The following is a 13,941-nucleotide window of genomic DNA, read 5'->3' on the forward strand; positions in this document are numbered from 1 at the left end:
GTTTACTGTTGTATTGTACTTTCCCAAGCGCTTAGTACAGTGCTCTGCCCACAGTAAGCGCTCAATAAATATGACTGACTGAATGAATGAATGAATGAACCAAGAAAGCTCTTAGTACAGTGCTCTGCACATAGTAAGTGCTCAATAAATACGATTGATGATGATGAAGGCTCTGAAGCACAGCCTGTGAGCATGAGGTTAAAAAAGGTTAACTGCAGCAAAAGTGTTGACTGTTGTATTGTACTTTCCCAAGCGCTTAGTACAGTGCTCTGCACACAGTAAGTGCTCAATAAATACGACTGAATGAATGAATGAATGAATCAACCAAGAAGGCTCTGAAGCACAGCCTGTGAGCACGAGGTTAAAAAAGGTTAACTGCAGCAAAAGTGTTTACTGTTGTATTGTACTTTCCCAAGTGCTTAGTACAGGGCTCTGCACACAGTAAGCGCTCAATAAATACGACTGAATGAATGAATGAATGAATGAACCAAGAAGGCTCTGAAGCATAGACTGTGAGCACGAGGTTAAAAAAGGTTAACTGCAGCAAAAGTGTTGACTGTTGTATTGTACTTTCCCAAGCGCTTAGTACAGTGCTCTGCACACAGTCAGCGCTCAATAAATACGACTGAATGAATGAATGAATGAATGAACCAAGAAGGCTCTGAAGCATAGCCTGTGAGCACGAGGTTAAAAAAGGTCAACTGCAGCAAAAGTGTTGACTGTTGTATTGTACTTTCCCAAGCGCTTAGTACAGTGCTCTGCACACAGTAAGCGCTCAATAAATACGACTGAATGAATGAATGAACCAAGAAAGCTCTTAGTACAGTGCTCTGCACATAGTAAGCGCTCAATAAATACGATTGATGATGATGAAGGCTCTGAAGCACAGCCTGTGAGCACGAGGTTAAAAAAGGTTAACTGCAGCAAAAGTGTTGACTGTTGTATTGTACTTTCCCAAGCGCTTAGTACAGTGCTCTGCACACAGTCAGCGCTCAATAAATACGACTGAATGAATGAATGAATGAATGAACCAAGAAGGCTCTGAAGCATAGCCTGTGAGCACAAGGTTAAAAAAGGTCAACTGCAGCAAAAGTGTTTACTGTTGTATTGTACTTTCCCAAGCGCTTAGTACAGTGCTCTGCACACAGTAAGCGCTCAATAAATATGACTGAATGAATGAATGAACCAAGAAAGCTCTTAGTACAGTGCTCTGCACATAGTAAGCGCTCAATAAATACGATTGATGATGATGAAGGCTCTGAAGCACAGCCTGTGAGCACGAGGTTAAAAAAGGTGAACTGCAGCAAAAGTGTTTAGTTGTATTGTACTTTCCCAAGCGCTTAGTACAGTGTTCTGCACACAGTAAGTGCTCAATAAATACAACTGAATGAATGAATGAATGAACCAAGAAGGCTCTGAAGCATAGCCTGTGAGCACGAGGTTAAAAAAGGTGAACTGCAGCAAAAGTGTTGACTGTTGTACTGTACTTTCCCAAGCGCTTAGTACAGTGCTCTGCACACAGTAAGCGCTCAATAAATATGACAATGAATGAATGAGCCAAGAAGGCTCTGAAGCATAGCCTGCGAGCACGAGGTTAAAAAAGGTTAACTGCAGCAAAGGTGTTTACTGTTGTATTGTACTTTCCCAAGCGCTTAGTACAGTGCTCTGCACACAGTAAGCGCTCAATAAATATGACTGAATGAATGAATGAACCAAGAAGGCTCTGAAGCATAGCCTGTGAGCACGAGGTTAAAAAAGGTTAACTGCAGCAAAACTGTTTACTGTTGTATTGTACTTTCCCAAGTGCTTAGTACAGTGCTCTGCACACAGTAAGCGCTCAATAAATACGATTCATTGATTGATTGAACAAATCAACCCATGAAGAGCCCAGAATATCCAAGTTGACAGAATTGGACTGTGCCACGTTAGGTGAGACAAACTACAGCTAAAGTCAGGCTGAAAAATCAAGTCGCGAGGCGATAACCCCCCAAAATACTCACTTGAGAGAGAGGCATTTTACAAGAAGTCTTTGGCCAAAATGCTCCCTGGGTATTTCAGGAATGCTAAGCCGTTCTATTGGTTCTTCCTGTAAATCAAAAATCACAATCAGAAAGGCAAAAAGTTACTCACTATTCAGTTTTGCACCCATTTAACCTTATTATTTAAAAAGAAAATCCCAGCTTCTATTGGTTCTTCCTGTAAATCAAAAATCACCATCAGAAAGGCAAAGAGTTACTCACTATTCAGTTTTGCACCCATTTAACCTTATTATTTAAAAAGAAAATCCCAGCTTCTATTGGTTCTTCCTGTAAATCAAAAATCACCATCAGAAAGGCAAAGAGTTACTCACTATTCAGTTTTGCACCCATTTAACCTTATTATTTAAAAAGAAAATCCCAGCTTCTATTGGTTCTTCCTGTAAATCAAAAATCACCATCAGAAAGGCAAAGAGTTACTCACTATTCAGTTTTGCACCCATTTAACCTTATTATTTAAAGAGAAAATCCCAGCTTCCTTATCAAAAGCTGTCGCCCACTTCTTCCTCAATGCTTAGCAACACAGCACAACTGCTACATTGCTAAATTCAGCTAAAAGGACACTTAATACTTAAAAACACAATTGTTTCCACGTGCCGTGTGCTTGACTCGTTAGGGAATTGGGAAGCATTCTTTTGACCATACGGGAAGGCCGGATGCATTATCCGAAGAAATTTCCTGGGCGGCCACCCGCTCTTGTCAGTCTGTCAATCGAATTTCTTGAGCGCTCACCGTGTGCAGAGCACTTTAATAATAATAATAATAATAATAATAATGATGGCATTTATTAAGCGCTTACTATGTGCAAAGCACTGCTCTAAGCGCTGGAGAGGATACAAAGTTGTTGTCCCACATTTGGCTCACAGACTTAATCCCCATTTTACAGATGAGGGCACTGAGGCCCAGAGAAGTCAAGTAACTGGCCCAAAGTCACACAGCTGACAAGGGGCGGAGCCGGGATTTGAACCCATGACCTCTGACTCCAAAGCCCCGGCTCTTTCCACTGAGCCACGCTGCTTCTCTAACTTTACTGACCAGAACTTTACTTTATTTTACAGAACTTTACTGGGTTCTTGGGAGAGTATAACAATAAACAGACACATTCCCTGCCCACAGTGATCTTACAGTCTAAGGAGGAGGTCGGAATTCAAGCGGGAGGTTTCCTTAATGCAGGATTTTCACGGTCTTGTGGACCAGGTCGGGATTCAAGTGGGAATTTCATTAACGCCGGGTTTTTGCCCGAACTCAACCCTCGTGTTAGGGAAGAGGCGGGTGTAATATGCCAGCGAAAGGATTCTCTGCCTGGGGTTGGCACTGGCCTGTTCTGGGGACGTGCACCCCTGCCCAAAACAACTTGTACTTCCCAAGCGCTTAGTACAGTGCTCTGCACACAGTAAGCGCTCGATAAATACGATTGATTGGTTGATTGATTTCTTCAGAAACCACGGTGCGCTCTAACCAATGGGTTGGTTTTAGACTGTGAGCCCACTGTTGGGCAGGGACTGTCTCTATATGTTGCCAATTTGTACTTCCCAAGCGCTCAGTACAGTGCTCTGCACACAGTAAGCGCTCAATAAATACGATTGATTGATTGATTGCCTTCTTCAGAAACCACGGTGCGCTCTAACCAATGGGTTGGTTTTAGACTGTGAGCCCACTGTTGGGTAGGGACTGTCTCTATATGTTGCCAATTTGTACTTCCCAAGCGCTTAGTACAGTGCTCTGCACACAGTCAGCGCTCCATAAATACGATTGATTGATTGACTGGTTAGGTAAGCGCTTAGTACAGTGCTCTGCACCCAGGAAATAAAATAAAAATACATTATGGCATTTGTTAAGCGCCTACTATGTGCCAGGCACCGTTCTAAGCACTGGGATAGATACAAGGCAGTCAGGTTGTCCTATGTGGGGCTCACAGTCTTAATCCCCATTTTACAGATGAGGGAACTGAGGCCCAGAGAAGTGAAGTGACTTGCCCAAGGTCACACAGCAGACAAGTGGCGGGGCCAGGATTAGAACCCATGGGCCCCTGGAGTTTTGTGTTTTTTTAACGGTATTTGTTAAGCGCTTACTATGTGCCAAGCACTGTTCTAAGCACTGGGGTAGTCTCTATATGTTGCCAACTTGTACTTCCCAAGTGCTTAGTACAGTGCTCTGCACACAGTAAGCGCTCAATAAATGCGATTGATTGATTGATTTCTTCAGAAATCACAGTGCGCTCTAACCAATGGATTGGTTAGGTAAGCGTTTAGTACAGTGCTCTGCGCCCAGGAAATAAAATAAAAATACATTATGGCATTTGTTAAGCGCTTACTATGTGCCAGGCACCGTTCTAAGCGCTGGGATAGATACAAGGCAGTCGGGTTGTCCCACGGGGGGCTCACAGTCTTAATCCCCATTTTACAGATGAGGGAACTGAGGCTCAGAGAAGTGAAGTGACTTGCCCAAGGTCACACAGCAGACAAGTGGCGGGGCCGGGATTAGAACCCATGGGCCCCTGGAGTTTTGTTTTTTTTTAACGGTATTTTTTAAGCGCTTACTATGTGCCAAGCACTGTTCTAAGCCCTGGGGTAGTCTCTATATGTTGCCAACTTGTACTTCCCAAGCGCTTAGTACAGTGCTCTGCACACAGTAAGTGCTCAATAAATACGATTGATTGATTGATTGATTTCTTCAGAAACCACGGTGCGCTCTAACCAATGGGTTGGATAGGTAAGCGCTTAGTACAGTGCTCTGCGCCCAGGAAATAAAATAAAAATACATTATGGCATTTGTTAAGCACTTACTATGTGCCAGGCACTGTTCTAAGCGCTGGGATAGATACAAGGCAGTCAGGTTGTCCTACATGGGGCTCACAGTCTTAATCCCTATTTTACAGATGAGGGAACTGAGGCCCAGAGAAGTGAAGTGACTTGCCCAAGGTCACACAGCAGACAAGTGGCGGGGCTGGGATTAGAACACATGGGCCCCTGGAGTTTTGTTTTTTTTTTTAATGGTATTTGTTAAGCGCTTACTATGTGCCAAGCACTGTTCTAAGCACTGGGGTAGTCTCTATATGTTGCCAACTTGTACTTCCCAAGCGCTTAGTACAGTGCTCTGCACACAGTAAGCGCTCAATAAATGCGATTGATTGATTGATTGATTGATTTCTTCAGAAATCACGGTGTGCTCTAACCAATGGATAGGTTAGGTAAGCGCTTAATACAGTGCTCTGCACCCAGGAAATAAAATAAAAATACATTATGGCATTTGTTAAGCGCTTACTATGTGCCAGGCACCGTTCTAAGCGCTGGGATAGATACAAGGCAGTCGGTTTGTCCCACGTGGGGCTCACAGTCTTAATCCCCATTTTACAGATGAGGGAACTGAGGCCCAGAGAAGTGAAGTGACTTGCCCAAGGTCACACAGCAGACAAGTGGCGGGGCTGGGATTAGAACACATGGGCCCCTGGAGTTTTGTTTTTTTTTTTAATGGTATTTGTTAAGCGCTTACTATGTGCCAAGCACTGTTCTAAGCCCTTGGGTAGTCTCTATATGTTGCCAACTTGTACTTCCCAAGCGCTTAGTACAGTGCTCTGCACACAGTAAGTGCTCAATAAATACGATTGATTGATTGATTGATTTCTTCAGAAACCACGGTGCACTCTAACCAACGGGTTGGTTAGGTAAGCGCTTAGTACAGTGCTCTGCACACAGTAAGCGCTCAATAAAGACGACAATGAATGATTGAATACAAGGTCATCAGGTTGTCCCACACGGGGCTCACAGTCTTAATCCCCATTTTACAGATGAGGGAACTGAGGCCCGGAAAAGCGAAGTGACTTCTGGAGTGAAGTGGAGGTGGTGGAGAAAATCTGTCCAGAAGCATCTGACATCCCAGCTCTGCCGCCTGTCAGCTGTGTGACTTTGGGCAAGTCACTTCACTTCTCTGGGCCTCAGGTACCTCATCTGTAAAATGGGGGTTAAGATTACTCTATTACTCTATTTATTTACTTATTTATTTATTTTACTTGTACATTTCTATCCTATTTATTTTATTTTGTTGGTATGTTTGGTTTTGTTCTCTGTCTCCCCCTTTTAGACTGTGAGCCCGCTGTTGGGTAGGGACTGTCTCTATGTGTTGCCAATTTGGACTTCCCAAGCGCTTAGTACAGTGCTCTGCACATAGTAAGCGCTCAATAAATACGATTGATTGATTGATTGATTGACTGATTGTGAGCCCCGCATGGGACAACCTGATCACCTTGTATCCTCCCCAGCATTTAGAACTGGGCTGTGCACCTAGTAAGCGCTTAACAAATACCAACGTTATTATTATTATTATTATAGCAACGAGTGTTAAAAATCTGCCAGAATTCAAGTGAGTTGGGTGTGAAGTATTACCAGCAATATATATTCTTGATTATAATTATAATATATATTTATATATTTTATATTTTATATATATTTATATATATCTATTTATATATCTATTTATATATATTTATATTTTTATATATATTTTATATATTTTATATTTATAATTATATAATATATAATTATAATAAATGCCATTATTATTATTATTATAAGAAAAATTAACAATTCCAGTTCTACCAGGTAGCTAGCCTTTCCTGCATGCCTGTTTATTTGTTTTGATGTCTCTCTTCCCCACCTCTAGACTGTAAGCTCATTGTGGGCAGGGACTGTCTCTTGCTGAATTGTACTTTCCAAGTGCTTAGTACAGTGCTGTGCACACAGGAAGCGCTCAATAAATACGACTGAATGAATAAATGAATGACCTTCCGACTCCGAGGCCCGGGTTCTATCTACTACGCTTCTCTGCCCTCGATAAATACGACTGAATGAACGTACGGCGTCGGACGGACGAGCCCTAATTCCCTGACCACATCCCGGCCAAAATGCAGGGCTAAAACCACCAGGAAGGTTAGAGCGTAAGCTCTTTGTGGGCAGCTCTCTCCCATTTCTGTCAGACTCTCCCAGGAGTTTAGTAGCGTGGATTGCCCCCAAGAGTGGCTCAATAAACACCACTGGTTTTTTTTGTAACGGTATTTCTCAAGCACCCACTACGTGCCAGGCACAGCGGCGTGGCTCAGCGGAAAGAGCCCGGGCTTTGGAGTCGGAGGTCGTGGGTTCAAATCCCGGCTCCGCCAATTGTCAGCTGGGTGACTCGGGGCAAGTCACTTCACTTCTCTGGGCCTCAGTTCCCTCACCTGTAAGATTCATTCAATAATAATAATAATAATGGCATTTATTAAGCGCTTACTACGTGCAGAGCACTGTTCTAAGCGCTGGGGGGGATACAAGGTGATCAAGCTGGCCCACGGGGGGCTCGCAGTCTTCATCCCCATTTTAAAGATGAGGGAACTGAGGCTCAGAGAAGTTGTGACTTGCCCGAGGTCACACAGCAGACATGAGGTGGAGTCGGCATTCGAACCCATGACCTCTGACTCATCATCATCATCATCATCATCATCATCATCAATCGTATTTATTGAGCGCTTACTATGTGCAGAGCACTGTACTAAGCGCTTGGGAAGTACAGATTGGCAACATACAGAGACAGTCCCTACCCAACAGTGGGCTCACAGTCTCCAAAGTCAGTGCTCTTTCCACTGAGCCACGCTGCTTCCCAATAATAATAATAATAATGACGGCCTTTATTAAGCATTTACTATGGGCAAAGCACCATTCTAAGCGCTGGGGAGGTTACAGGGTGATCAGGTTGTCCCACGGGGGGCTTACAGTCTTCATCCCCATTTTCCAGATGAGGTAACTGAGGCCCAGAGAAGTGAAGCGACTTGCCCAAAGTCACAAAGCTGACAATTGGCGGAGCGGGGATTTGAACCCATGACCTCTGACTCCCAAGCCTCGTCTCGTATTTATTTCAATCGTATTTATTGAGCGCTTACTGTGTGCGGAGCACAGTACCAAGTACAAGTTGGCGACATATAGAGACGGTCCCTACCCAACAGCGGGCTCACAGTCTAGAAGGGGGAAATAAATAAATGCCATCATTATTATTATTACTAATCCCTGGGATAGATACAAGCTAATTGGGTTGGACGAAGTCCATGCCCCACAAGGAGCTCACAGTCTTAATCCCCGTTTTACAGATGAGGGATTTATTTATTTTATTTTGTTAGTATGTTTGGTTTTGTTCTCTGTCTCCCCCTTTTAGACCGTGAGCCCGTTGTTGGGTAGGGACCGTCTCTCTATGTTGCCAACTTGGACTTCCCAAGCGCTTAGTACAGTGCCCTGCACACAGTAAGCGCTCAATAAATACGATTGATGATGATGATGATGAGGGAACTGAGGCACAGAGATCAAGGAGCAGAAATCCTGTCTCCATGCTTTTTGTTGTCTGTCTCCCCTTCCTAGACTTTGAGCCCGTTGTTGGGTAGAGACCGTCTCTCTATGTTGCCAACTTGGACTTCCCAAGCGCTTAGTACAGTGCCCTGCACACAGTAAGCGCTCAATAAATACGATTGATGATGATGATGATGAGGGAACTGAGGCACAGAGATCAAGGAGCAGAAAACCTGTCTCCATGTTTTGTTTTGTCGTCTGTCTCCCCTTTCTAGACTTTGAGCCCGTTGTTGGGTAGAGACCGTCTCTATATGTTGCCAACTTGTACTTCCCAAGCGCTTAGTCCAGTGCTCTGCACACAGTAAGCGCTCAATAAATACGATTGAATGAATGAATGAATGGATGGAAGGAGGAGCTGGGATTAATCTCCCAGGCCTGGGCTCTGTCCACTAAGCCATGCTGCTTCTCACTGTCACTACTACAACTAATAATAATAATAATGGCACTTGTTAAGCGCTTACTATGTGCAGAGCACTGTTCTAAGCGCTGGGGGGGGGAATACAAGGTGATCAGGTTGTCTCACGTGGGGCTCACAGTCAATCCCCATTTTACAGATGAGGGAACTGAGGCTCAGAGAAGTGAAGTGACTTGCCCAAGGTCACACAGCAGACATGTGGCGGAGCCAGGATTCGAACCCATGGCCTCTGACTCCAAAGCCCAGGCTCTTTCCACTGAGCCACGCTGCTTCTCTATTACTACTACATCATGTGCTAGCAGAGTGGGGTTTATAGGAAAAATGTCTCCCTTAGCAACAGATTTCCTTGGCACGTTATTAATCAATCGATCAATCGTATTTATTGAGCGCTTACTGTGCAGAGCACTGTATTAAGCGCTTGGGAAGTACAAGTTGGCAACATAACAGTGACTATTAATAATGATGGCGTTGATTTGGCGCTTACGTGAGGACAAGTGCCACGCTAAGCCATGTGAGAGAAATAAAGAACTGGATCGGGCCCAGGCCCTGACCCATATACGGCTTGTACTTGTACTTCCCAAGTGCTTAGTACAGTGCTCTGCACACAGGAAGCGCTCAATAAATACGACTGAATGAACGAATAGGGCTCAGAGGGTAAAAAGGAGGAAGGACGGGTAATTGTACGTCTCTATACTTCAGAGGAGGAGACTGAGGCTAAGTGACTTTGCCCAAGTTCAAAACAACAGGCAAGCGGCAAAGTTGGGTCGAGCGGCCAGTTCTCCTGACTTCAAGTTGCCAAAGTAGGGAAGCAGCGGGGCTCAGTGGAAAGAGCCCGGGCTTTGGAGTCAGAGGTCATGGGTTCAAATCCCGGCTCCGCCACTTGTCAGCTGTGTGACTTTGGGCAAGTCACTTCACTTCTCTGGGCCTCAGTTCCCTCATCTGGAAAATGGGGATGAAGACTGTGAGCCCCATGTGGGACAATCTGATCACCTTCTATCCTCCCCAGCGCTTAGAACAGTGCTTTGCACATAGTAAGTGCTTAACAAATGCCATCATTATCATCATCATGGGTTCAAATCCCGGCTCCGCCACTTGTCGGCTGTGTGACTTCGGGCAAGTCACTTCACTTCTCTGGGCCTCAGTTCCCTCATCTGGAAAATGGGGATGAAGACTGGGAGCCCCCCATGGGACAACCGGATCACCTTGTAACCACCCCAGCGCTTAGAACAGTGCTTGGCACATAGTAAGCGCTTAATAAATGCCATTATTATTATTATTATTATTAAGTTGTCTGTTTCCCCCTTTTAGACTGTGAGCCCGTTGTTGGGTAGGGACCGTCTCTATATGTTGCCGACTTGGACTTCCCAGCACTTAGAACAGTGGTTTGCACATAGTAAGCGCTTAATAAATGCCATTATTATTATTTTATTATTAAGTTGTCTGTCTCCCCCTTCTAGACTGTGAGCCCGCTGTTGGGTAGGGACCGTCTCTATATGTTGCCGACTTGGACTTCCCAGCGCTTAGAACAGTGCTCTGCACACAGTAAGCGCTCAATAAATGCCATTATTATTATTATTATTATTATTATTAAGTTGTCTGTCTCCCCCTTCTAGACCGTGAGCCCGCTGTTGGGTAGGGACCGCCTCTATATGTTGCCGACTTGGACTTCCCAGCGCTTAGAACAGTGCTTTGCACATAGTAAGCGTTTAATAAATGCCATTATTATTATTATTATTAAGTTGTCTGTCTCCCCCTTCTAGACCGTGAGCCCGCTGTTGGGTAGGGACCGCCTCTATATGTTGCCGACTTGTACTTCCCAGCGTTTAGAGCAGTGCTTTGCACATAGTAAGCGCTTAATAAATGCCATTATTATTATTATTATTAAGTTGTCTGTCTCCCCCTTCTAGACTGTGAGCCCGCTGTTGGGTAGGGACCATCTCTATATGTTGCCGACTTGGACTTCCCAAGTGCTTAGTCCAGTGCTCTGCACCCAGTAAGCGCTCAGTAGATACGACTGAATGAATGAATGAATCTTCTTTCGGCTAGGCTCCACGGTTCCAACCCAGTGAATCCATCCATCAATCAACAATCAATCATACGTTGGCAGTGAAGAACTTACAGGGTGATCAGGTTGTCCCACGGGGGGCTCACAGTCTTCATCCCCATTTTCCAGATGAGGTAACTGAGGCACAGAGAAGTCACAAAGCTGACAACCGGCGGAGCCACTCTCCACAGCTCCAACATACCTCATCAGGCGCGGGATGCAGCGCAAAAAGTTCTTTGTGGCGATTTGCCTTCCTCTGGTCGTCGTTCTGGTGGTCGATCTCCTCGTTGGGGGTCCGGTCCAGCAGGTTGGGAAGCAAGGCGTCGGGGAGAGAGTTCTTCAGGTCGAAAATACTGCAAGCCCAGCTGCCCCGGGGCGTGTCGTCTATTGACATCGACCGCCTTTTGAGATCATCCTGGACGCCGTGCAGCAATGAAAAACAAGACCGCTCTTAGCACGGGGCTGGGACGAAACCGGGAGCAATTTCTACTTCCAAACATTACTGAGAACGTTACTTGTTCGTCCTGGAAGGTGGGGCCGTCCGGGATTTCATCCGACTCGAAGACCTGCTTGGGCAACCCCCTCTGCCTTTCCTTCTGTTTGTCCAGCGTGTTGGGATTAAATCCCGTCCCCAGTTTGTGGTACCTGTTCGGAGTCACATTCCAAAGCATTTAGATTTCATTCCGCTTCGATTCGGAAATGGCACGGCGGGGCTTCCCATCACCATTCCCCGGCATTAGTATGTTTGGTTTTGTTCTCTATCTCCCCCTTTTAGACCGTGAGCCCACTGTTGGGTAGGGACTGTCTCTATATGTTGCCAACTTGGACTTCCCAAGCGCTTAGTACAGGGCTCTGCACACAGTAAGCGCTCAATAAATACAACTGACTGATTGATTGATTGATTGTACATATCTATTCTATTGATTTTATTTTGTTAATATGTTTTGTTTTGTTCTCTGTCTCCCCCTTCTAGACTGTGAGCCCGCTGTTGGGTAGGGACCGTCTCTACATGTTGCCGACTTGGTGTTCCTAAGCGCTTAGGACAGTGCTCTGCACACAGTAAGCGCTCAATAAATACAATTGATTGATTGATTGATTGTACATATCTATTCCATTTATTTTATTTTGTTAATATGTTTGGTTTTGTTCTCTGTCTCCCCCTTCTAGACCGTGAGCCCGCTGTTGGGTAGGGACCGTCTCTACATGTTGCCGACTTGGTGTTCCCAAGCGCTTAGTACAGTGCTCTGCACACAGTAAGCACTCAATAAATACAACTGATTGATTGATTGATTGTACATATCTATTCTATTTATTTTATTTTGTTAATATGTTTGGTTTTGTTCTCTGTCTCCCCCTTCTAGAGTGTGAGCCCGCTGTTGGGTAGGGACCGTCTCTACATGTTGCCGACTTGGTGTTCCTAAGCGCTTAGTACAGTGCTCTGCACACAGTAAGTGCTCAATAAATACAATTGATTGATTGACTGATTGTACACATCTATTCTATTTATTTTATTTTGTTAATATGTTTGGTTTTGTTCTCTGTCCCCCCCTTCTAGAGTGCGAGCCCGCTGTTGGGTAGGGACTGCCTCTACATGTTGCCGACTTGGTGTTCCCAAGCACTTAGTACAGTGCTCTGCACACAGTAAGTGCTCAATAAATACAATTGATTGATTGATTGATTGTACATACCTATGCTATTTATTTTATTTTGTTAATATGTTTGGTTTTGTTCTCTGTCTCCCCCTTCTAGACTGTGAGCCCGCTGTTGGGTAGGGACTGTCTCTATATAATAATGATGGCATTTATTAAGCGCTTACTATGTGCAGAGCACTGTTCTAAGCGCTGGGGGGATACAAGGTGATCAAGTTGTCCCACGTGGGGCTCACAGTCTTAATGCCCATTTTCCAGATGAGGGAACTGAGGCTCAGAGAAGTGAAGTGACTTGCCCAAGGTCACACAGCAGACATGTGGTGGAGTCGGAATTCGAACCCATGACCTCTGACTCCAAAGCCCGGGCTCTTTTCCACTGAGCCACACTGCTAGCCACTGAGCCTGCTGTTGGGTAGGGACCGTCTCTATATGTTGCCAACTTGGACTTCCCAAGTGCTTAGTACAGTGCTCTGCACACAGTAAGTGCTCAATAAATATGATTGATTGATTGATTGATTGATTGATTAATTACAGGGGAAACCTCTTAATGATGGGCAACAACAAGCTATGGGTAGCCAAGTCTTCTAAGTGCTAGTATTTATTAAGTGCTTGCTGTGTGCAGAGCACTGTATTAAACTGGGGTAGAGAATGCAAAAGTGCAAGGCGAAATTGTGTTTGTGAGGGTGTGTATACACACTTGTCTAAACAGGGAGTTAATAACAGCGTTAGGGAAGCAGTGCGGCCCAGAGGAAAGAGCCCGGGCCCTGGAGCCAGAGGGCCTGGGTTCTAATCCTAAGAATCAATCAATCAATCGTATTTATTGAGCGCTTACTGTGTGCGGAGCACTGGACTAAGCACTTGGGAAGAACAAGTTGGCAACATATAGAGACGGTCCCTGTCCAACAACGGGCTCACAGTCTAGAGCTGTGAGAAGCAGCGTGGCTCAGTGGAAAGAGCCCGGGCTTTGGAGTCAGAGGTCGTGGGTTCGAATCCCGGCTCCGCCACTTGTCAGCTGGGTGACTTTGGGCAAGTCACTTCACTTCTCTGGGCCTCAGTTCCCTCATCTGGAAAATGGGGGTTAAGTCTGTGAGCCCCACGGGGGACAACTTGATTACCTTGTATCTACCCCAGTGCTTAGAACAGTGTTTTGCACATAGTAAGCGCTTAATAAATGCCATTATTATTATTATTATTATTTGGAGTCAGAGGTCATGGCTTCGAATCCTGGCTCCGCCACAGGTCTGCTGTGTGACCTTGGGGAGGTTACTTAACGTCTCTGAGCCTCAGTTACCTCATCTGTAAAATGGGGATTAAGCCTGTGAGCCCCACGTGGGACAACCTGATCACTTTGTATCCCCCCCACCAGCGCTTAGAACAGTGCTTTGCACATAGTAAGCGCTTAACAAATGCCAACATTATTATTATTAAT

The 13,941-nt window shown here is 45.0% G+C and overlaps 1 protein-coding gene across 8 annotated transcripts in view; it reads right to left on the reverse strand.

The window, feature by feature from the left end:
- DOCK7 (dedicator of cytokinesis 7) overlaps window positions 1–13,941 on the reverse strand; it is a 210,088-nt gene that overhangs the window by 148,492 nt on the left and 47,655 nt on the right. For all 8 annotated transcript variants that reach the window (XM_038752931.1, XM_038752930.1, XM_038752929.1 and 5 more), the window contains exons 5-7: window positions 11,379–11,508; window positions 11,066–11,278; window positions 2,001–2,086 (exon numbers count right to left, since the gene is read on the reverse strand). In XM_038752931.1, the coding sequence (XP_038608859.1) occupies window positions 2,001–2,086; window positions 11,066–11,278; window positions 11,379–11,508 (429 nt within the window). The remainder of the gene's footprint in view (window positions 1–2,000; window positions 2,087–11,065; window positions 11,279–11,378; window positions 11,509–13,941) is intronic.

Source organism: Tachyglossus aculeatus, chromosome 10 (genome assembly GCF_015852505.1).
Source record: "Tachyglossus aculeatus isolate mTacAcu1 chromosome 10, mTacAcu1.pri, whole genome shotgun sequence".
Classification (NCBI taxonomy): domain Eukaryota; kingdom Metazoa; phylum Chordata; class Mammalia; order Monotremata; family Tachyglossidae; genus Tachyglossus; species Tachyglossus aculeatus.